This window comes from Corvus moneduloides, chromosome 8, assembly GCF_009650955.1.
Source record: "Corvus moneduloides isolate bCorMon1 chromosome 8, bCorMon1.pri, whole genome shotgun sequence".
NCBI lineage: Eukaryota > Metazoa > Chordata > Aves > Passeriformes > Corvidae > Corvus > Corvus moneduloides.
The window spans coordinates 21,799,137-21,823,967 of NC_045483.1; the positions used below are offsets into that span (position 1 = coordinate 21,799,137).

General features: G+C 39.5%; 2 protein-coding genes across 10 annotated transcripts in view; one reads left to right on the forward strand and one right to left on the reverse strand.

The window, feature by feature from the left end:
* KAT6B (lysine acetyltransferase 6B) overlaps nt 1-6,425 on the forward strand; it is a 110,731-nt gene extending 104,306 nt beyond the window's left edge. For all 8 annotated transcript variants that reach the window (XM_032115655.1, XM_032115654.1, XM_032115653.1 and 5 more), the window contains 2 exons: nt 1,012-1,312; nt 2,976-6,425. In XM_032115655.1, coding sequence (XP_031971546.1) covers nt 1,012-1,312; nt 2,976-5,461 — 2,787 coding nt within the window. In that variant the 3' untranslated portion in view covers nt 5,462-6,425. The remainder of the gene's footprint in view (nt 1-1,011; nt 1,313-2,975) is intronic.
* Nucleotides 6,369-24,831, reverse strand: part of DUPD1 (dual specificity phosphatase and pro isomerase domain containing 1) — a 53,945-nt gene continuing 35,482 nt past the window's right edge. Inside the window, exons 3-4 of one of the 2 annotated variants that reach the window (XM_032115663.1) lie at nt 16,893-17,113; nt 6,369-11,911 (exon numbers count right to left, since the gene is read on the reverse strand). In XM_032115663.1, coding sequence (XP_031971554.1) covers nt 11,664-11,911; nt 16,893-17,113 — 469 coding nt within the window. In that variant the 3' untranslated portion in view covers nt 6,369-11,663. The remainder of the gene's footprint in view (nt 11,912-16,892; nt 17,114-24,831) is intronic. The other variant, XM_032115662.1, reaches the window with a different exon arrangement.

The following is a 24,831-nucleotide window of genomic DNA, read 5'->3' on the forward strand; positions in this document are numbered from 1 at the left end:
AGAACTATAAAATACTAGTGACATTAAAAAATCAGAATTTCCTGTTAATTTTTAAACTAGAGATTGCCCTCTGCTGTTTAGCATTGGTATTGGTTCAATATTTTAATGGTTCTTTCTTTTTTTGTATTAAGATGGAGTCCAGCTTGTGGGGTTTATCTTTTTCTGTTTTTTTTTTTTTTTTTTTATTATAGGAACTCCTAAAAGGGGCATAAAGTTTTCAAAAGAACTGCTGTTAAAACAAGAGGGTTTTTTTTTTACCCGTATTCTTCTAATTTAAATGTTAAATTCTGGTTACTGCCATGTTTTCGTAATTCTTAATTTCTTTGAAAAAATCAACTCTGAGTTGCTTAAATTAGTAAACTTAAGAATCCCAAAAATTTTAAAGCACTCAGCCTATGTATTGAAGTGTCTCTGGTGAGAATTAGGAAATTGGATTGTCCCTTTGATTATACTTTAACTGAGCTTAGTTTAAAGTAACTATAAATCTTGGAGAATGTATAATAATAGGAAAACAAAATCTTGAACAGTTTTTTTTTTGATAGCAGCCATCTGTAGGATTCTTGAGGTGCACTTCCTCAATGTTACCTATTTTTCTGTGTACATACTTATTTCTAAAAATAGCAGAAATCTGAAATGTAGAAGAATAAGCTTTGATACTTGTGAAGGTTGTTGGGGAATTATAAATCTACAGAGGAAAAATGTGTGAGTACAGTTTATGTAATAATGCTATCAATATTATTTGACAGAAGAAGGTAAAAGACACTACAATAGGAAGAAAATTCTAGCCTTCACTTTTACTTACAGAAAGGTTTGTATACATGTATACATACCTATTTTAACTGTTTAGACATTTTACTTTTAGATTGTCTACATTTGAATTTGATGCAACGTAAAGTGGTTTTTTGAATGAGTAAATAGATTATTGTAAACTCACTCTACAAAAATTTATGTCCAGAATCAGTTAACAAACGGGAATGTAGGAAGAGTTTTATTTGTGGAATTATTTTTCAGAGACCTTTCATACTGAAAAAGAAAAGGGGCCGTAAGCGCAGAAGGATAAACAGCAGTGTTACAACAGAGACAATTTCTGAAACAACAGAGGTGTTGAATGAGCCATTTGATAACTCAGATGAAGAGCGTCCCATGCCGCAGCTGGAACCCACCTGTGAGATGGATGGAGAAGATGATGACTTGAAGCCTGTGATTAGAAAAGCTTTTGAGTATCAACCTGGGCAGCAGAAACAGGAGGAAGAAGAGCAGAACAAGGAGGAGAAAGATATTCATTGTTACAGGAGTGATGAAAATTGTACAGGTAAACTTAAAATGTTCTTATATCTTCACAAAATTAATTTTGTTGGGTGGCCTTCTAAAGAAGTGTTTATTTTTGTCATAAATCTTGAAATTTTTAATGAGATGTATTTAGCCATTATTATTATAATATTATAATTTGCTTTTTGCATTCAGGAAACAAGTCTTTTCCAGTCTGAGGCATTGAAGTTCTTGTCATATTGTCAAAACCAACTTTTATGTCCCTGCAACAGGGCATTTCATACTTAACAGTGCAAAGGGTAGCACTGGAATATTGTCCAATATAGTTTTTGTATCAGTGGTAAAGGATACAAGCAAAAAGTAAGATTCAATTTACACAAGTATCTTTCTATTCAGCACTGTTGGTAATTCAGTGAAATGTTTGTTGCTTCTGTGGAATAATATATCCTCAGCACCAAGATCCTGGGCTTTTTCCCCCCATGAAAGAGACAGACAGTTTTAACTGTGTCCTTTCAAAGCTGCTTTTCCAGTTTGATTTCAAGGATGTTTCCTGTCAGAAAAGTTCATGGATGGATAGTGAAACTACTGATGAGCTATTCTGAACGTACACTCTTCCCTTGACCTCCTGGCCCTCAAATTCTGCTTATGAGTTTTAATTCCAGAATGAATTACTAGATTCTCAGGTCTGTGTATTTTCTCTAAGAAGCCAGTAGGTACTACTTCAGTATTTTTGCAATCACATGGGAAGTATCATCATGGGCTGATTTCTATTTCAAACAGCTATTGTGTGATGTGGTACATGAGAATGTTGCCACTTTTTCCAGCTTCTCAAGAGAAGCTAATTAAACTAATTGTAGCAAGTTCCAGCTATGCCCCAGTGGTCAGGTTTGCACTGTTTTAACTAGACTAATGTTTTGTATTTCCCCATGGACCACATCATCACAATACAGAAGTATCACTGAAGCCATTACACTCCCAAGTTCAGCATGTTATATCTTGGTAATTCTCCTTTTTTCTAGAGTATATGTAAGTAGTATCTGGGGAGAAAGGAAAGAGGCAAATGTGTTTGGGTCCTTTTTTTATAGTTAATGGATTAATTTAGCTTTCTGATGCACTCTGTGTTTAATTTTAACTATCTTTTGCCTTCTATCATCTGTTGTGAGCTGTGTCATGATATGTTGCCCGTGAGATAGTACTAGAATGAATCACCTTTTTTCAGTGTTGGTATTAAAGCATAATTATATATTTATTATAGCTTGTCCTCCAGAATGGTCACAGAGGAAACTCCAGACTTTCATGTCATTACTGTCAGAAAAGATGAATATATGTTAGATCAATGTCTATATAAAGTGAAGGCATACTTCTATTCTAAAACCAAAGGTTGAAAATCAAATATTTGGACAGTATTTGCATTAGTTTACATGTCTTGACATTTAAATCTCTGGGATTCTTCTAGTGTATAAATGGTGGTTCCGCTAGTGTCTGTTAAAAGGCCACCAAACAATAACATATCTGTGTAGTGTGTTTGAGCTGTAGATACTACATCATTCTACTGTGGTTTGAGATCTGTTTATAACTCTTGTTTCATGGTTTCTTAATACATTTTGAGTTTATAAATTATTTTCAGGTTTATATTGGGAAATATTGATTAGTCTGCAAGCTAAGACTTTTTTTTTTTTTTTTTTTGTCTCTATTACCTCCCAAAGACAATACAGAGGATGTAGCTGTGTTGGAAGAAAGCACTAAAGACAATCTTGAACCTTTAAAGAGTAAGCAGGGTTGGCCCAAAGGAGTTAAGCGTGGTCCATCTAAGTGGAGGCAAAGCAAAGAAAGAAAACCTGGCTTTAAGCTTAATTTATATACTCCACCTGAGACTCCCATGGAGCCTGACTATCAGGTGCTGGTGGAGGAACAAAAGGAAGTAGCTGAAGACAAGCCCTGTTCAGTTCCTGCTGTTACGGAGGAAGCTGTTAAAGAACCTGTTGAAGCATTACCACCACCAGATGATGAGGTGAAAGAGGTAGAACCTGAACCTCTGCATCCATCCAGTGATCCCTTTGAAAAACAAGAAAATGATACCATGAAAGCTGGGGAAGAAGAAAGGAGCATAGAAGAAGATGGAATCAATTCAAAAGATCAAGAAAAAGACAAAGCAGAGGAAGTTTTTGTGCAAAAAGAGGAGTCCGTGCATTTGGATGATCAGGAGGAAGAGGAGGAAGATGATGAAGAGCCTTCTCACAATGAGGATCATGATGCAGATGATGAAGATGATAGTCACATGGGTTCAACAGAAGTGGAGAAAGAGGAATTGCCTGGTGAAGCTTTCAAAGAAATGCTGGAAACCCAGCAATCTTTTTTAGAAGTAAATGTTCAAACTGGTAATTCAAATCAGGAGGAGTTAATGGATTGTGGTGTTGACCTTGCAGCTGATGAGTGTGAAAGTGACCAGAAAGAACTTGCTACAGATTCAGACCCAGTGCCTGAATCTGATGATGATCATGCAGACAACAACCAGGACCAAAAAGCTGGTGAAGAATTACATTCCGATTTCAAGGGAGAGAGTACTGAGACCATGGAGATTGACTCAGAGACCGTTCAAGCAGTACAGTCTCTAACCCAAGAAACAAGTGAACATGAAGATACATTTCAGGACTGTGCAGAGACTCAAGAGGCCTGTAGAAGTTTGCAGAACTATGCCCACAATGACCAAAGTCCCCAAATGACCACACTGGATGACTGTCAGCAGTCTGACCACAGCAGCCCAGTTTCATCTGTGCACTCTCATCCCAGCCAGTCAGTTCGTTCTGTTAATAGTCCAAATGTTGCTCCTTTAGAGAACAGCTATGCTCAGATCAGCCCAGATCAAAGTGCCATTTCTGTGCCGTCTCTACAGAACATGGAGACCAGCCCAATGATGGATGTTCCCTCTGTTTCTGATCATTCGCAGCAAGTTGTGGATAGTGGGTTTAGTGACTTAGGAAGTATTGAGAGCACCACAGAAAACTATGAAAACCCAAGCAGTTACGATTCTACAATGGGTAGTAGTATCTGTGGAAACAACTCTTCTCAAAACAGTTGCTCATACAGTAGCCTTACATCTAGTAACCTAACGCAGAGTAGCTGTGCAGTGACCCAGCAGATGTCTAACATTAATGGAAGCTGCAGTATGATGCAACAAGCAAACATCAATTCTCCTCCCACTTGTAATGTAAAATCTCCCCAAGGCTGTGTTGTTGAAAGGCCTCCAAGCAGCAACCAACAGTTATCCCAGTGCAGCATGGCTGCTAATTTTACGCCACCTATGCAGTTGACTGAAATCCCTGAGACTAGCAATGCCAACATTGGATTATATGAAAGAATGGGGCAGAGTGAATTTGGAGCAGGGCATTACTCACAGCCATCTGCCACCTTCAGCCTTGCCAAACTGCAACAGTTAACTAATACGCTTATGGATCATTCTTTGCCTTACAGCCATTCAGCTGCTGTAACTTCCTATGCAAACAGTGCCTCTTTGTCTGCCCCCTTAAGTAACACAGGGCTTGTTCAGCTTTCTCAGTCTCCACATGCTGTTCCTGGAGGACCCCAAGCACAGGCTACCATGACCCCTCCCCCCAACCTTACTCCTCCTCCCATGAATTTGCCGCCTCCCCTTTTGCAGCGTAATATGACTTCATCGAATATTGGAATATCCCACACCCAAAGACTGCAGACTCAGATGGCCAGCAAAGGTCATGTCTCTGTAAGAACCAAATCCACACCGCTGCCACCCACTGCTGCAGCCCATCAGCCACAAATTTATGGGCGAGCTTCACAGACTGTGGCCATGCAAGGGCCCGCACGGACCTTAACAATGCAGCGCGGAATGAACATGAGTGTAAATTTGATGCCAGCCCCTGCTTATAATGTCAATTCAGTGAACATGAATATGAATACCCTTAATGCTATGAACGGTTACAGTATGTCCCAGCCAATGATGAATAGTGGCTATCACAGTAATCATGGGTATATGAATCAAACCCCCCAGTACCCTATGCAGATGCAGATGGGAATGATGGGAACTCAGCCATATGCACAGCAGCCAATGCAGACAGCACCCCACAGTAACATGATGTACACTCCTCCGGGCCACCACGGCTACATGAACACAGGCATGTCCAAACAGTCTCTCAATGGATCCTACATGAGAAGGTAGGCCCTTGGGAGAGACGCACTACCAAACCGGCGTATGGGATAGATCTGCACAAATACCTTTGGAGAGTACGATTTCAAAACCAGCAATTGGTGTGAATGCAAATACATTTGTTGGCACCATTTAAAAGCTGTATGCAGCAGAAAGCCTTATACAAGTTTTTCTTTATTTCTTGCTTTGTTGGGTTTTTTTTTATTTTGTTTTGTTTTGTTCTGTTTTGGGTTTTTTTGTTTATTTTTTAACATTGTGAGATTTAACTTCTCTTTGGGGGGAATTAGGTGGTTTTCCATTTTTCGTTTATTTTCATTGAGCTTGAAGTTCTCTGGAAAGGAAGAACTCTTTCTATGAACTGCAATTACACAGCAGCTGATGGTTCAGAGCCATTTTATGTGCCTGCTCCCATTAAAAATGTGGATAAATAGACTCCAAAACTATCAGACAGTACTGGATCATGAGCTTTTTCTCTCTCCTTTCCCCACATGTAAATGCCTTTTAGCAGTTCTTTTATTGTATTATTTTGTTTCTGAAGGTGACACTTCTGCATGCCGCTAATGTCTTTGTTAGTGACAGTGCATTTTGTAGTACTGTACAAGTGTTGTGCTTAACAGTAAGCCATTTCTTAATTTTTTTGCCTTGATTAGGTTACCCTAGTTTGAGGGGTAAAAAAACCAGAATTATATTTTTGTTAATTATAAAACTTGTAAAAATAATAAAAAAAAGCTGCAAAAGCTATTCACATTTTGGTTAGTTCAAAGGGTTTTATTGCTGTATGTTTAGTGTAAAGTTGAGACTCTTTTCCATTTTTGTGACCAGTTTCTTTGGGGCTGGGGTAGGAAAAAAGGCAGCTTTCTGTTTTATAAAAACTGTTATGTTTTTCTGTTGATTGAAACATCTCAGTGTTTATTTGTCAAGTTTTGAAACATTTTCGTATATGTCCAAATACTTGGCAGGATTTAAAAAAAAAAAAGTAGTGAATTTGGTGTAAAGTTGCTATTTTATGGAAATGCCTCTAACTTTACATTTTCATTCCATCTGTAGATTTTTCTATCTTTATAAAATATTGGAGTTATTTTTTAAGGGAAAAAATAGAGCAGTAGCGTGTGAATAGCTCAAACTAAGCTTACAGATCGCATGTAAAAAAGCAAAAGTTATTTGTGTCTGTTTATATTGCTTCCTTTTTTGTAGCCTTTGTACCTGTACAGAGTGACTGTAAGGGCCGAACAGAAGAGGCTTGATACATGTAAAAATAGGACCCAGTGACACTCTTGTATTTATCTGTTATCTTTTTAGTCAGTCACTTAAAAAATACCCACAGAAGACCCACCCAAGCAACAAAAATAAAAACTGCAAAAAACTACACCCCCCCCCCCCCCAAGCTGTACATTTTAACATAAAATAAATTATGATGAGCCATTTTTAGCCTCTTGTGTCTTGTCATAGTTTGATGTTGCATGGAATTACCTCCTGAAGCAGTGTTTGTTACGGTGCTCTCACATGCTTGATCTAAAGCCCATTAAAGCTGGTGGGGTTTGGATTAGGCTGTTTAGAGCTTAAGCGTAGGTTACTCATCATAATTGCATACACCTTGTGAAAATAAAGAATAGCTAAGATTATTTTTTTTAATAATCTTAATAAAATATTGAATAAATATGTATTTAATACCTTACAAGGTTGTCAATATTTAATGTATGAAACTTCTTTCCTATAGAAAGTGTGAATATATATATACATATATATATATATATAAAAGGATATATGATAGTAACAGACATGGTGTTTGAACTGTATGTTAATGACAGAATTGTAATCTCTTCCTTTGTCATTGTTGCTGGGTGACAAGATGATGCAAATTCTGCATTGAATCTATGGGTTCTGTGTATATGCATGTATATGGGCACACAAACATACACAGAGATGAGCATTTCTCATCTAGCAATGGAAGGTCTGTTAAAGACAAGAAGGCTGTCTATATGTGGATCTCATGAGTGGACAAATTCAAATGTGGTATGTGTGAATCTACACCAGAAAAAATCCTTGTGATAATTTTTGAAAATGCTTCTAATGTGGATGTTGCCACTGTCACTGCAGTAAGGTTGTGAAGGTGAAAAGATTGGCCATCTTGACTGAAAACTGTGTCCCCATTCCAGTATATAAAACAGCTTTGAAGGTAGTATTTCATATATCTAAAAGTCAAAGAAATGTGTATTTCTTTAAATAAAACCATTATTGTGTGATGGTACCAAATCAAGAAACTGATACTACAGATTCATGTGCATGACCTGTTCAATTTTAATACAATGGAGCAGCAGTCTAAAATAGTGAGTCTGAATGAGAGCTAAAATTGCTGGTCCAATGGTAATCTGCAGTAACTTGTGTTTTAGAAGTTCAGAACACTTGATAAGGAGAGCACAATACAGCAAAGATCTTGGTTCATGCCCTTACATTGTCAAATTTGTTGATTGAAGGCAGAGAGTATTCATAGTACTTAAACTTTGTTTTCATCTTCACAAAGTAACTTGCCTTTTTTATGCTTAGGAAAAGGAAAGTGGAACTCAACACAGTTATGTGCAGCCTTCAGGTGTGTTTAGCTAGGACCCTATCTGTGTTAAATAATTGTATCTCAAAGTAGCATTATGTTCTGTGATTTTTCATTTGTGTGTTTTTACAGTGAATGAAAAAGGCACCTGGGTCTTTATCTGCTGCTGTTTATTTTCAAGTTTCGAAGCCTGTAACATACAGACAAATCAGACCTTCTTACCATTTCAAATATTTGCTAACCTGAAATAGAGCATCCCAAATCCAGCATATTGCTAAAATTCTGTACTTACAATATACGGGTTAAAAGTTGTTTGGGAAATGATGCGTAGTGTGCACACAACAGGCAAGTTTCCAATAGAATTTTGTTATTTCAGAATTTAATTCCTTTCAAGAGGACAAGGGACTATCCTGCATCTTTTCCCATAATGACTGCTTAGCTGTGAATTGCATTACTGCACTAAAATTTCTGATATATAAGAAGGTTGTCTTTTCCTTGACAGATGTACTTGTTCTCTGTCTTGTGTGCACATTGCAGTGTCAGTTTTGACTGTGTGCTCTATCACCATCCCAGAGGGGAATGAGCTCTTGCTTTACTGTCTTCAAAAAAATTCTTCAGAGAATGGCAATAGATGATTCTTGTGAAGTGTAGGCAGCTTCCTTGGCCATGCACTCTTACAGAATGCTCGATGCCACTGGTGGTTGGCAACAAGGAAATCAACTCGCCTTGTTCCGTGTGTGTGTTACCTGCAGACCTGGCTCGTAGCTGGAGTCGGTGCTGCTGACGCTCGTTAATCAGCTGATCAGCAGCTTGCAAGAGTTGCCTCACTTTGTGGAAGTCAGGTGTTCCAGAACTTCTGCTTTTCTGATTAAGTCCCATTAATTCTGGGAGAACAGTAGGCAAAAAAAGCTGGGAAGTAAATGAAAAGTATGTTTACTTCAAAACTACTTAGTAGGCACAGCTGTGCCAGCTGAGTCCTTCAGGCAAGACCTGGTTCTAGGAAAGATACTTGTCTTTGGAGCAGGACATACTTAATCTGGAAGCTGCCAAATGACAGTGCTCCGGGGAGCTGCACTCAGCCCGTTAGCAAAGACAGGAAAGGTAAGTGTTGTTGCACTCAGGCTATCTGATCCCCTAGCTGTGGGCAAAATGCAACTGATTTTTTACTAATATTGTAAGAATCTCTGATATAAACAGAAATGAAGGACTGCTAAAGGTACTAATCTTCCATGTTAGATCACTGTGTCTCTCAGTTTTATAAGCTGTTTAATTTGTCCATCAGGCAGGGTGGTGAATGGAAACAAACTCCATTTATATCAGCATGGTAAATAGAAAGAATGGCCCTGGCAATTTTCTGTAGTGCTGAGGGTGATCAATTATGCATGTAAATCAATTACAAGTCTTCTTTCAGTTATAGCAGTCATCAAGCTCTCATGCAGGATACAAGAAAGAAGACAACCTGTAACTTGACAAAGGGAAATCATCACAGATATTTGTTATCATTTAGTTTATCGTTTGGTACAGAATTCCTGTCTCTAAAGCAAATGCTAAAAAAATTTCAGCTTTTGCTGCCAGTGTAAATGAAAGCAGGGCCATGCAAGGCAGGTCTGTCTGACACAAGGCTGGGAGAACTGTTCTGTGTTTGGCTGTGAATTAAACTGCAGTAGACAATAAGGTGGTCTGAAAAGGTGCATTTGAAGGGCTATGGAAGTAGGCAGGAAGAGTTGAGGGACCCCATCCAAAAATGTTTTTACTCTAAACTCACATCGTGAGTGCTTATTTATTTTTGAAATATTGAATTACTCCCTTTGAGTTCCCTATTATTTCTGGGGGGCTTTTTCAGTGGTTTTTTTTTCCCCTCCTAATACAGGTATAGGGCTACTTAATTTGCTCAAAGTCCCAGAGTTTGTGTATCTCTATCATGAATATTGTTCACATTGTGATGTCTAATTTGGATTTGGTAGTAGTTTAGTTATATTAAATGTCTGCTTTTCTGAGAATTTAAAGATAAGGTGTTTATTATGCAGATAAATCCAAATGATAAATCAAAAGCATTGTATTATGGGTATCTGAAGCTTTGGCTACAGGTGGTGTTTGGAAATGCACGATTTACTGGGTTTTGGGCCCCAAAAGGAAGTGAAGGAATAGGAAGGCCTTCACACTAGAGATTCCAAGCCTGTGAAGCATTGTTAACATCTACAAAAAATAGAATAAAGTTGTGCTCAACTCTGGTTTGTAGCATATCCTTGCAGTTCTCAGTGGCACATTTCTGCCCTGTATTTTTTTTTTCACAAGTATCCAATACTTACACAGTTCATACTGTACCAAAGTTGCAAAGTCTTTTGTCAGCTGGTAAAGACCAAGAGAACTCTCCTGTGTGCTTGATGGCCAGGTCATGGCCAAGTGCCTCTCAGGCACTGAGCAAATGCCTCCTACCCAATAGATTGAATTAGGTAAAATTCTGGTAGGGAGGGCGAGGACCTCACCTTTTTGCAGATGCAGCAAAGGTGAACGTGGCTTAATTGTGATCCTACTCTGACATACATTTTAAGAATATCAAATGCTGGCAAAACTCTCATTGTTTCAAAACACGGTGGTCATTTGTATCAAATAGGGTAAATGGAATAAGTTAAGGCAGAAAAGTGGGTCTGGTGTCCCCATTAGTGTATTAGCACCACTTCTGTCAACAGATGCAATTATTAACAAATGTAACTATGTAGGAGGACAATGACCTATTAAAGCTGAGATAGGAGGAAACATTTGGCAGTGATAGATCTAAACAGTGTCTGGAAGCACTGCAGCAGCTTTCTTCTGCTGGAAGAAAGGTCACTGAGGCATTTTTTTAAAGGCTTCATTGGTGTCTCTTGCCTTTTTTAAAATCTCATTAGAACAGATTATAATCCATTATTATTTAGGGGGCTATTGGAGCTGTACAAGTTCAGTGTTGAACTTCATCATAACAATGTAAAGGACATGATTCAGGCAGTTGAAGGATTTAGGACAAGTTAAGCAATTTAAAACTGAAAGTTCTGCAATGTCATGTGTATGTATATCATTGAATTGTTGTCCAGTGTAGCTGCTTATGCATCTGACCTTCTCAAGGGTATTGCTTTGTTTCTAGTTCTCATGGTGTAGTTGATCCTCATGTAGAGGCTCTCTAACTGCTGTGCTGCCCTAGATTATCACTGTGAAAAAAGAAACAAGTATGCCAGGAAGCAGCACAAAAAGGCAAACTCCTGTGAAACCCTTCAGGACTCTGGACTAAACAAATCAGTGTTTTTCCTGCAAGATTTCTTCAGGAGTGCCTAGCTGCACTCCTTTAAAGGCTGTATGCTTGATTTAGGATCAGGATTTTGGGGGTACTCAGCTAGAAGAGAGTTTTAAGTTGTGCCTCCTTTTTGTGTTGTAAATGTTTGGGGTTTTTTGCAGAGAGAAAAACTTATTTGTTGACGTAACAAAGAATTCTGCTAAGGCTGGAACTTTTTAAGATGATGAGTTTTAAATTCGGTTTCCCTTCTTTCTCATCTTGACAGTATTTGAAGTGACTTTGGTTTTTTGTTTTTCTAGCAAATAACAAATGATCCTTGTGACTGTGTCATTAAATACACCTTCCCCTCCCCTCCTTTTATGGAGTTTCTTTTCCAGTAGCACAGCCGTGCCAGGACAGTGCTAGATGGTGGTGCTGTTCTGCTGGTCAGCAGGTGGGAGGCTGTTCTTGCTGTTCCTCCTCTGCAGTGCCAGCACTATGTCCAGTTCTCTCAGCTGCTTCAGGAAGCCCCGGTTTGGCAAGATGCAACGGTGCCTTGACACTTGCTCAATGGCATCCACCACTGTCATGTTCTTGTAAATCATCAGGTAAGCCAAGACCAGCGTGGCTGAGCGGCTGCGGCCCATAACACAGTGGACCAGCACCTTGCCTGTGGAAACAAAGGGACACCATCAGAAGTGACACTGGGTAATCCTTTCCTTTTGACAGTGAAGGTTTCTGTAACACCCCTGTTCTGTCTGATGTTTGACTACCCTTACCAGCACTTGATAAGCCTCTCCTTTTGCATGAGGGAAAACTGAGGCAGTAAATCTTACAACTGAACACCATCTACAGTAGGGATGATCCATTTAATCCTAAACCAAGTATCTTTTTATTTCTGAACAAAGCTTGCAGAGAAGGCCTGGGGGCTGCATTAATTACCACAGCGATCCCTGCTGCAGCCTTGTCTTACATGTCTCACAAACAGTGTGTATGTAATTCTGTGTTTGGGAATAATGACCAAAGCACAAGGTTGTTGGGAGGGTTTGGTGTGCTCTCACACTGTCCTTCCATGAGAATAAATGGATTGCATGGGGGGTGCCTTTCTCAGTTCTACTATCTAGACACAAAAAGTAACCGAATTTGATTTGTCTTTTTTTGTTCTGACAATAATGTCCTTTAAGATCTAGATTGCATCACTTTATGCCCATTTTTGGGGGCAGAGGATAAGAAAGGCCATAGGCATATAACCAGGGAGTGGAAAGAAACCAGCTCTTAAACACTATAGAAAAGCTGCTGTAGAAATTTCTGGCTAGCACCCTGTTGTGTTGAATGAAAGTAATGTTTCACCACCACCATCATCTGAGTGTTCTAATACAATCATCTCCTTGCAGTAGGAGCCCGTCTTGTATCCTGTGTGTGCAGAGTCTTTGCCAAGAGTTTTCATCTCTGAATAAACATGCCACAGTTTAACTCGGTGACATTGCCTGGTTTAACTTGGGTCTTCCAGAGGCAGAAAGTCCTTGGCTTTGGATAGGAGCAAGGTTGTAAGTCAAAGTGGAACCTTCTGTGTTAGCAGTATCTGGAGGAGGTGGAGGAGGAGAACAGTAAGTGGGTTCAGGTCTGATTGACAGGTTTTGAAACACTTCAAAAGATTTCCAAAAATGATTCAAAGCCCTCGAGGGGTTCTCGCAAAAGGTTGAACTGCTGAAGGAAGTAGATTTGGAGCACTCTCTCTAACACCCTGCTAAGCAGAATTGCCACAGGAGAAAAAAATAAAAAACATGCTATCAGGGCCAATAATAGTTTATCTCTGTTAGCTATGCCTAGTGAGAAGTGCTGGGTGCAAAGCCATGACTCCTGCCGATTAACTCCTTTGCTTTCAGGCACAAGAGGATGTCTTGGCACAAGTAGCACTGCTGTGTAATGGGTGCATCAAGAACTGCCAACACTAAAGGATTAATGGTTAGAGTGTGCATCCTAATCCCAGCAGATAGTCTTTGAGGCATCTTGGCAAAATTCCAGTCCTTCTGATAACTGAAAGTGCCTCTTCCTCTCCTGGAAAATGATAATCCATTCTATTATTATTGCAAATATTTGAAATGGATGAAAACACTCATTTGTTTAGGCCTTCAGTGCTTCTCTTTAGAGCTTCCCACCTCGTAAATGTGTTACTGTTGAGGTGATAAAATACATGATGGGACAAGGAACACTTTGCTTTGTGTGGGTGGCAAATGCAGGAGATTTAGGAGAAAATGTAGTTTCATATTGTGTTAACAAAGGCAAAAAATGGCTGTACCATTTTCTGAAATGTCCACTGGTTTAAAGAAAAGGAAGTCTGTCCTCTGCTGTGTGTGAATAGTCAAGAGCCAACTGCCTGTTACAGCAGAACACTTGACACTCTTCTGCAGAGCCATGTCCCTTCTGTATTATTTTGTAGTCTCTTCCATTCTAACATAAGGACCACTCTGAACCCTCATTCCCTTAAAGGGAGTCTGCTCTTGCAGTCTTGGATTCTGACCATTTATATCTTCAAGGTGTGCCAGAATTTGCAGTATCAGTGCACAGAGACAGAGATCTGCTGGGTGGTGACAGGTCTCTGAAATACTTCATTCACTTGACTTGGGTTTGTGTTTCTTGAAAATTTGTCTAGATGCAGCCCTCTGTTTCAAGAGTTAGATGGAGCCATGAATGTTGATGTGTCTTTGGTCAACTGCCTCAGGTCCTTGTATCTGTCTCATAAGCTTCTTCCCACTTTGTTTTCTTTTAAAATCTCTCTTCAGTGTATTTTTCCCCTGACATTTTAATATGAAGTGAAAATGCCGTTCCCCTCTATTCTGCATTCTGAGGAACTAAAATTCCAAAGGAATGAGTATTAAATCTGTAGCTTAGTAGGAAACCAAAAAACTTCTTAAAATAATATCTTCCTTTCATGTTACACAGCCCTCACTGATAAAAATTCTGTTCTATGGTCTGAATTGCATGTTTTGAGAAAACTTTATTCACAGCTGAATGACAGCAAGCATAATTGTGATCCATTAGAGTTTGCCTCTAAAACTTACTCTTATAACTATTCTTACGTCCATCAGCCCATGCTTAAACCCTGCAAATACAGTTCTGATCGGGGAGTTTCTTCACCATCATGAAGATTTTGGATGCTAAATCAGAATTAGGACTGTTTTGACAGCATCCAAATTGCCAAGCTTTCTGGTCTGTTTCAGAGAGGGTCTTCCTCATTAGAATGACAGCTTGTTTCAACAGCATTGACTATTGAACGTTTTCCCAGCAAAAATCATTATATGAAGACATGTATTCAATTAATTTGATCCTTTGGCTGAAGGTCATACCCCAGATACAGCCAGAATGTGATAAAGCCAGAGTAAATTCATTAATACCTACATTCTGGTCACACAAGCTGAAGCTTTTTTCTTTTACCCCTTTCCCTCTCTGCATTTGCTCAGTTCTAATACAAAGCAGCAAAGCAATGTAAAGGTGTTACTGGTCAGAAGTATTTATCACCACACACTAAAGTCCCATGTCACTACCACTGGAGATGGGTGCTTCGTTACTTCATACAAAACCCTGTTTAGGAATTTGGATGTTGTCAGTCAAGAAGGTGCCCACAAAACAGCCTGTTCATTTGGCACTTGAAATGCAGAACACATTTCTGCACTAGATGTGCATTCACAAATGAAGCATTTATATTGTTGGAGGAGAGCACTAGTTACCTCTAGTCTTTTCTTCCATAAGAGGCATCAGTCCACACTTCAGTCTAGCCTCTGGAGTCATTCTGTAAATGTGTATTGGAAAGCTATTGTCATGCTTTAAACCTCAGTGTCTTCCTGGGCCATGCATAGTGTCTTTATGCATATCTCTGGCTGGGATAAGAGGTGTACATGTACATTTTACTTTTCCCTCATGAGAAAGTTAAGAGCTTGCTCTTTTTCTTCATGAGTGTTACAGTAGTTCTTTATTTTATTGGTCTTCATCAGAAAAGATCCTAGCTAACCTGTTTAAAAGCCATGTGAATGTGGCAGAAATTACTACGGCTACAGAAATCACTGCAATTTGTAGTATCTACTTGAGTGCAGATTTTTTTTTTTTTTTTTTTTTTTTTTTTTTTTTTTTGGTTTGTACTTCACCCAGTCACTCTTCAATTTGGTTTTGTGTTCCAGTGCTGGGCTGGTGCTTGATACTGTCTCAGAACTTCCTGGACTTTGATGTGGTTTTGAAACAAAAAGGTTAATACTCCCCCCATCTCATCCTTTCCTTTTACAATATTTATTGGGATGCAAGGCTTTTTTCTTGCCCTTGCTGCTTCCCTTGTGCTTGTTTCTTTACTTCAGTACAGCAGACTAAAGTCTTACAGGAACAGGAGGGTGGTGGGAATGAGGAAGTCTGCATTTCTTATTCCAGCTACTCCAGTCTGCCACTGACCTCTGGCCTCCAGCCATGGCTAGACACGGGTGTGTGTTAGTTATCCTCTCCTTTCCAAAGGCAGTGCTTCAGACACACTTTTTTGAAATGCTGGGAACCTTTCTTCATAAGCATGTAAGCTCCTGAAGCAGTTTCTCCTGCTATTAGGACTTTGATTTTTAAAACTGATCTGCTTTCAAGGTTTTCTCCCAAGCAAGGGAAGGGACTGTTGCGTGGACTGTACTTGCTGAAAGGGTAAAATTGTAAAGACTTGGCTGGCTACTGGAAGCAAGTCAGGTAGTAACTGCCTGCAGCTGAGCTAGACAGCCAAGAACAGAAGCTGACACAAGGCTAGAAACTTAGTATCTGACCCTCTGATATTAAGGTCTCTATAGGTCAGCAGGAAAGTCATAAGTTTCTCAACTGGTTTCTGGTAAAATATCCTGCTGAGATTTTTTTTTAAAAGTATGTGGGGTAAAAGAGTAGGTGTAATATTGAAAGTCAGTGTGAGGCCTAGGCTGTAGCACTTCACATCAGTGTAAAGCTTTCTGATAGAACACTGCTGGAGATCAGCAAATAATGAATTGTAGTAATCAAGCTGAGAAATTACAAACACTTTAATGAAATGTTTCTAGATTACTGCTGTCAGAGCTGTATCAGTTCCCTGCTGCTTGGAGGATGGCAGAGAGATAAACGTTATAGGTTGGGGTAGATCTGATGGTCAAGTAGGAAGGGTGGTTTCTATATTTATATAGAGAACCTAATGCTGCAGTGCATGGAGCTGTGGAATGACAGCATGGAATATCTGAGACCACTTGTGTTCTACTCCCACCACTCTGCAACTAATATTCATTAAACCTTTCTTGATAGGGATTAATCAGGAAAAGGATGAAAAGACAGCTAATTCATGGCACCTATGCAATGTCCAGTTGTCTCTGATGTGTTTATGAAGGAGTCAAAACAACAACAAAAGATCTGTGTCATACAGGACCCCTTGATAGGAGCTGTGATGAGAACTTTGATAAAAGTGGTAAGGGGCTCTTGGGGTGGTATTACTGAGAAGGGTCCTAATTATATCTTCTCTTAAACTGGTTCCCCACTACTAGTTTTATATGCTCTGTTAAACTGTATTGGACTTGTTTCATTCCCAAAAGGTTAAATGCCATGGAACTATGCTTTTACTCAGATGGAGTAAACGTTATACTGGCTTGAACCATTTTCAGCACCCTCCTTACTTCTTTCATCCTGAAGTGCATTATCAATGAATTTGGAAGCTGAGTAAAAGAACTGGCTGAGGTTGAAAGTGGGGAGATCATCTGCTTCCACTCCATGGTACTCCACACTCATGTTGCTGTAATATTCTGGTCCCGTGTCCACGTTGCGCTGCCCTTGGGCTGCGTTGAGGATGTGGGTGAATCCTGCCTTCTCAAGGCTGTAGCGATCCAATGCAGTTTTTCTGGTAAAACAAGAGCTGTCATGTAAGTCAAGAAACTTCTTATTCAAGAATAGAAAATAAATTTAAGAAAACCTCTGACTTGGTATATTCTAAATGTTAGTGAAACTGATAATGCTTTAGCAATGCATCATTTACCATTTTAAGGATCTTAAGATATTGTCATTCAGTTTGGAGTTGTCATTCTTTTTGGATTTCCTAATTATCTCCCGCAGGTCCTTAGAGCATGTTTAATATGAATTTATTTTCCTGTTACCTTTGTAACATAGGCAATAGTGGCTTCTATCCATCTTGTACAAGAAGAAACTTGAGATACAGAAAGAAATAGAAGGAATTATTTAAAGCCAGAAAAGGGAATCAGTGGCAGAACTTGAAATAGGATCCATGACTGCTGTTTTCCCCCTCTGTCCCTTAACTGAAACTTATCGAAAGTTAAAAAATTAGTTTCTTTGATGTGATCAAATGATATTGCAGAACGAATAAAAGAGTCAGTAATATGTGAGTAGTGAAGTCATCTGGGATTCAAAAATGCAGCTCTTCTTCCCCAAAAGAAGTTACTGAGTTTTTCTCCATTTCTTAAAAAAATACATAAACAAAATTTAAAAAGACCCACCCTTCTGTGAATACAACTTCTATCACAACTCTATTTTAGTGTCATGTTTGGTCAAACCAGAGGCCTAAAGCAAAAAGAACTAGATATGGAAATTGGATATTAGCCTTCAGAGGAAGCTGTAAGTCATATATTTAGCCAAATGTTCTCATTTGTTATTGTCCCCTCTTCCCTTGGATGAGGGAAGTCACACAGGAGAGGAAAACTTAGATTTGTATGCTCAATACCCACTGTAGGTGCTTGCCAACAGGACGAAATTCCAAAAAAATGCGGAGTTTGTGGCCAGGCATGTGAAAACTGTTTTTTCTTCCACTACAGAAAGCTTTTAGTTTGGGAAGGTTTTGTTTTGAAAAAGCTGTCAAGTTTCACTAGTGACTAGAAAATCTACAAAACTTTTTACAAAAAGAAAAAATGGCATAGGCTTTATTCTGCTAATGTATTTTCACATAAATACTGCATGATGTAAAAAAGCTTTTTCCAGTCAAAAGTACCTCTCTTCATGAATGTTTCCTGAACACTTCCATGTGTAAATGTAGCTGCTGTCACACAGGACATTGTGGTGGGCTACCTGTTGAGTTTTGTAATTCTAGTGGTGACAGCCCAGAATAGCTTGAAGCTGACTGCCTTTCCAACCTCTAAGCCAAAACCCCCCTCTGAGCAGTCAAGAACCTCATGATTAGAGCATTCAACTGGGATATGGATACTGAAGGTTTTACTTATGCTTGCTCTTAATTTAAATTAAATCCATGATTATTGGATGTTCTGAGTAGATACTGCCCTGCAGAAATTCCTTTCTGGTCAGGAATGATAATGTCTTGATACTAGTGGTATTTTTGCCATGAAATAATGTCACACATCCCCTATACAATAATGTAAGAAGTAAATAAAAGCTTCATTTAGCGTGGTGATGCCTACCTAATAAGATCAGTAGACTCTGGAGGACAGAGAAGCAGCAGCATCCTGCTGCTAGGGCTGTGAGTTGCCACCTTCACCTCATGTTAAATAATGCTTACTCTTTCCCTTTGTGTTCTTATAGCAGTGACTGACTGAGAAAGACTTTCCTTTTTCTCCCTCCTTTTAGGAGGTTTGTGCCTTAGGATTCCCTTCAGGTGTGTATGCTGTGTATGTACACATTGCCAGCAAAGACACTTCAGTCCTCTACTGAAAGGATGGAGAGTGCTTAAAATAAAAGAGGTTAAATGTCCTGGCTGAACGGTAAGGGTGCAGTGAATAACGACTACTCTTCATTTTGATGTCCTTGAGGTGAGCTACAGTTGCTGCTTTCAAATTAAGTCTGTCTTTGTTTTACCTCCCTGATGCTGGAACAGAGAAAATGTGGTTTTCATTCATCAAACTTGGGCCCAAAGCATCTGTCCTACAAACTATGTAAGACTGAGGGCTTCAGGTCAGAGATCCATGCACAAGGAGAACCCTTGCAAGTGGAGATCTACATGGTGAGCAGGAAGTAGGACTGCAGAGTGGTTAGGGTCAGTAGCAAAACAAAGTTTTTGATGGACCATATATACTATCACACTTTGGCTTCTGCAAGCACTGCTCAGGCTACTAAATAGCATGAGAATTAAATTATCAAGTTGTTCTGAGCAAGGACAACGTCAAACAATAGGTTACAGTCATTAACATTTGACACTTGTATTTATATGAAATCAAATTTTCCTGTTTCCTTGATTGGAGATTGCCTTTTGACACAGTGGGTGCAACTAATGTATTTTTCTGACTGTCACACAGCCTTGTTCTGTTTCCTAGGATCTGCTTTTGCAATGTTGGGTGGCCTCAGTTTTCCAATATGTATTCAGAAAGAAGGGATACTGTCTTTCAGTAACTTACATAAGCAGTTGGCTCAGCCTGGCCAAGTTCCTGTGAACTTCCCGTTCCATCTCCCAGTCTTGCCTGTAGCTGCATTCTGGGAATTTGAGGCCCAGGATGGAATTAATCCTCCTCTTTTGTATTTAATCAGTTTAATCATTTTGCATCACAAATGCATTAGCTGTTGTTTTGCCCTTGACCTGTTGGAGGTTGGGAATATGCACATTGTTACTCTGTTTGCTCCATTTGTTTCCTGACTTGGGCTGGAAATGGACTTGGAAGCAGCAATGTGTCAACCTTGAATGGTGTTGAAAAAACTCGTTATAAATGCTCAGATGTCACTAAATCACCTTCTGTGAAATAACTTTTTTTTAACAGCAAATTACAAGTGTACCAAGGAAATACTTGCGAAGTTTTCTACTCCAGTGTCTTTGGCACAAAAGAATTTATGCTCTGTTTTCCTCAATGCTTGGGCTGGGCTGACTTTAAAATGTTATCTGCTTTCTAATTGTGCTTGATATGCAAACTGATTTGGCAATACCCTTGGGACTGAATGGAACTTTACCCAATGGAATTGTTTTCTTTGTAATATAGACGCATATTTTCTTTTTTCCTACTGACATTGCTAATCTGAAAAACTTCAAGAAAACAAATGCTCAGTGCTGATCCCTCAAATCTGTTAAGTTCTCCACATTTTCACTGGAATAGCTGTCACTCAAACTGTGTGTAGGTGTTGTAGAACCTGTCAGTGGAAGTAAGACCTAAAATACTTGCCCTAAGTGGAGCAGGGTCAGTACAGGTCCTGTGGCCATGTGGCTTTTGCATCTGCAGGCTGAGCTATTGCATACAGTCTGTAAAGAGGATGTCAGGCACTTTTCTTAGAGCAGATACCCTGGGTACTTTTATCTATGGAAAGCTTTTCCTAAGGTTCCTCATATATAATGTTGTGTGGAGATATGAAGAAACAGTTGTTGTGTAATAGAAAATAGAGTTCACTGGACTGCAAGAGGTATGTGCCTTGGGTTTTGGAATCTGCATCTTTTGAAGAAAGCTGAAGTGACACTTAGTCTTTTTCAAGAGCAAGAGTGCTTGGTTTCAAACCTAATATGGAGATTAGAAAGTACTTTAGCTCTTTCGTCTTTCTCTCCATCCCCCCAGTCTTACACTCAATAATTATATTTTCATAAGAGATTTCCCTACTGTTCTTTGAAAATTTTTCCCCTTTTTTCTTCCTTGTAAAATCTTTCCCTAAAATCTAGGCGAAGAGCCCAGCTGGACCACCACTTGTCATACTGGCTCAGGTTTATCTGCTTCTTACCTCCTGTCAGCCAGTGCTTTGTACTTTGATCATGAACATTACCAGGCAGAGATAGCCTGTGCTGAGACTCTGACACTGCCATAGTGTAGGCAGTTAAACTGGGGGTCATGCTGGGTTTGCAAGCAGGTTGGTTGCCAGCTAGCAGAGCAAGAAACAGCCTGGTAAGGCCTCACATGGGGGACCTGTGTGCCTGTAAATGGAAATGTTACTGGGCCCCTCAACATGTTTGCTTGGACTGCCCGTAGCCAGCAGTGAGCTCTGGCTTTGTGGGAAGGACTGGCTTGCTTTCCACCCTCAGCTGAGTCTGCAGTGTAGATGCTGTTGTGAAAGCATTCCTGTGTCTGTACACTGTAACCAGAGCCTGTGGGGTTTGTTGTGTTTCATCACGCATGATACTTCTGATTACACCCCAAGGAGAAGGGAATGCTCTTGGTCTGCAAGGATGCAGTTTTTACCATGCCTGAGGTATCAGTATTTTAGAGGAAAGGGAGGAATAAATCAGGCATAAATATCTGAAAATATCTGATTGGTTGAGGTTACTAACAGCACAGGGTTGTTCAGGGGTATATGAATCCTATACCTTATTGGAGCATTTGTAACTCTATTTCTAATTCACTTTTAACTAGAAAAGGCATAGTTTTTTTCCTTGTAGTTGGCTCACTACCAGAGTGTAATAGTCAAGCTAACAACATTCTTCTTTTCCCCTCTTCAGGTGCTACTGTTTCCTATAAATTGCAATTAATACTTCCATTTTTGCGATTATGGTTGCATTTTAAATAGTCATTGTAAAGATGAGTTTGCTACGAATGCCAGTGTAGGTGAAGCTGTAAGCACTTGGCTACTCTTGCAGTTGTTTTCATCTTGTACATCTCCACCGTCTGTGCTATTAGCACTTGATTTCCTTTTACATGGTGCAACTGTGGTCTCCAGTGTCTGCCTTGAATGTGAAGTGTGGCACTGGGAGACAACAGTGAAAATTTCAGTGTAATTCAGTTTAGTAAGAGATGACCTGGGCAGATTGGTCCCATGTAAAAGCTCATCAGCTCTTCAGTTCAGAGCACATAAACTTATGCTAAAAGTTAAGTATACCCAGAAGTCCTTTTCTCTATGTTAAGCAAAAGCTCAGTGCTTTGCTGAATCAGACCTTGCCTTTACTGTAGGGCAGATGGACTCATAAACATGTTTTTAAAGCTCTGAGGCAAGGGGGAGTACTTTGATGTGGGAATCCCACCTCAATGGTGAAAATTGGAGATAAAATCACTTTCACATATGGATATATTGATACTAACAGACTCACCAAAACGGGAAACTGACCCAGACAAAAGTGTCATCCATTTTCAGATGGCTCCCAAAAGACTATTTACCTCTCTTGCGTTGTGCAAGGGCAAGTAGAGGGCTTGTCTGAGACTTTAACTGTGCCTGCTGTCAGTTTTAAGGCTAAGTTTCATAGGGTTAATAGCAAGTGCTGCAGCAAACCCTGCCTTCTTCTGGAAGCAACAATGTAAGCAGTTACAACATGAAAAAGAATGCTTTCTTTCAGGTTGCTGTCTCCAGTGTACCAAATCCCCCCTCTCTCTTTTCAAAAATACTATCATAACAAGCTTTAGTCCCAGCTGATTTTGTTAGAAAGTTGCCCCAATCAATGGAATTAGAAGAGAGGGGAAAAGAATTTGCAGGCACTGCAGCCTGCACCTTCACATGCAGTATTAAGTTTATTGAAAGCAGTTAACAAAGGGAAGATATGGCGGCTCATGAGGAAAGCACAAGTACACCTAAAAGGAAGGGAAGTAATTATCCAAAATACCTCAGGAGGGTATGGGCAGAGCAACTCCCAGGTAAGTCAGCACCTTACAGCTGATACTGCTTAACCAGATGACTTGGTGTGTTTATCAACTTTAAGTAGAACCAAGTCTCTTAAACTTCATGCAAAGGTTGTGCAATGGAAACATGTTTCAGTATAGACTGTTAAAGCCACGGATTGATGTGACCCAGATTGACAAAACACAAAGAAATCTGAGGCAACATGTTACTAGGAGAGGAATCATCTCTCTCAAACTTTTCCATTTTCTTAAGCGCTAAAGGAAAGCTCAACGCAGGATGGTAATTTACCAGATGGTCAGTGTCAGAAAGAAGCTTGCTGAATATAGGCAATATTGACACTTTCTTAAGAAAATCTGGCAGTTCTCCCTCCTGAGGAGAGATGCTGAGAATTTCCAATAATACTGACCCAATTTTCTTTGGTAACTCCGGCACTGAGAGAGTCTAGAGATAGCGTAGCATTGTATCCCCTTTTCCTTCTGAGGTGTTGCTCCATTTCTCTGGGTACCTCCTGTTCAGTGTGAATTAAAAGAATTTTTAGGTACCACTGAAAATACTGAACAGGATCATCAGAATATGGGATAGAAAAAGATTTAGTAGTTCATTTTCCTCTAGCCCAAAATGGTGGATGTAGTTTTTGTAAGTGATACAACCTAGACAGAGGAAATAGCGCTCTGCTTTCTACACACCAAGGGCACCAAGCACACATGCTGTACTCAGTCAGTTTCTGGTCTTAACTTCAGTCACTCATCAAATGTTAGAAATCACTGGTAGACAGAGATGTTATACAAGGAAGTGTTACTTGTCTTGGAAACCATTGGAGCGTTGAAGTTTACTGTCCAGTGTTAAAGATCTGATTTTCTGGATTGTTAAACTGCTGTTACAATTGGCAGATTCTCATTCTACCCAAGTTGAAACTATGTCCTCAAGAGTGTTGTTATAATCTAAATCTGCATTTGCTTCTATTTTTATATGATTAATACTGGTGTAGATGCTAGGAGTTCGTAATGCTAAACGGTGGGAGGTAGCTGTTTTCTAGCCTGAGTGAGTCCCATCTGTTTTCTTCTAGGTTAGTGTAAATTGTCTTTTTACTTAGTCACTTGGAAAAAGCAATACTGTATTGCTTCTCTGCAGAAAGGTAAAAGGAGAGAATGAGTTTTAGTTAAGCATATATTTAGTGTTTAGCTATTGATCTTAATTATCATGCACTCCAAATTGTAGGTTTGAGTTACGTGTTTTCCTTACCTGCATTAGTTCTGAAGACCATGAGCCATGGCACAGCACAGGCAGAGACCACAGCTTTTCTAAATTGCAAGCTCAGTTCAGCTGCATACCCAGAAAATTATTTTTCATACTTGACTTGTAAAGAATTACATTTCAGAAGATTTTATTCTCTGGTAATAGTTTGACAACACGGCAAGACCTGAGATTGTGATCAGGCCTTAAAGACTAATGAGATCTAGTGGATGTTTAAGAGGAAAACAAATTGGGAGGCCTTTGTCTTCAGCTGAAATATTCTTTGAACATCAGAAATGCAGAACCCTAAACATCATCTCAGGTAATAAGGCCATCACTGAAGAACTACAAGTAGAAACTACAAGATGAGTAACTGGCAGAGACTTTCCATGTGATCCAGGTGAACTAAGCAGGTTTGGGATTAGCCAGTAAAACTGCCTGTGCAAGCAAACAGGTGGCCAGTGAAAAAAAGGAGAAAGACAAGGCTGCTTTCTATCCCTTTAGAAGACCTCTAAATATGAGGATACATGCAAACACTAATCCTGGTAGCAATTGAATCAAAATCTTGGCCAAGTGTGTTTTATGCCTATCACTGGGCTGTGTCATACAAGTTCCAGTATCTGGTCTTTCAAAGCCCTTGGAACTTGCTGGGGGAAAAATTCAATTGGAGCTGAACACAGCATGTTATATTTTGAGGCTTTGATTATTCTGGCTCTGACAGGCTCATAGAGATTTCATTGCCTCTGGGCAACATCTGCAGTGAAGCCTTGTAACAAAAGGATGGAGTGGCCTCACAGGGCTCCTTGATAGCCTGTATTGCATTAGAAGGAAGATGTGATTACGTAGTCAGGGTAATTAATTAGCATTTCCATAAGCAGTCACAAGTCCTGTTAACCTTGTAAATGCAGGAGGCAG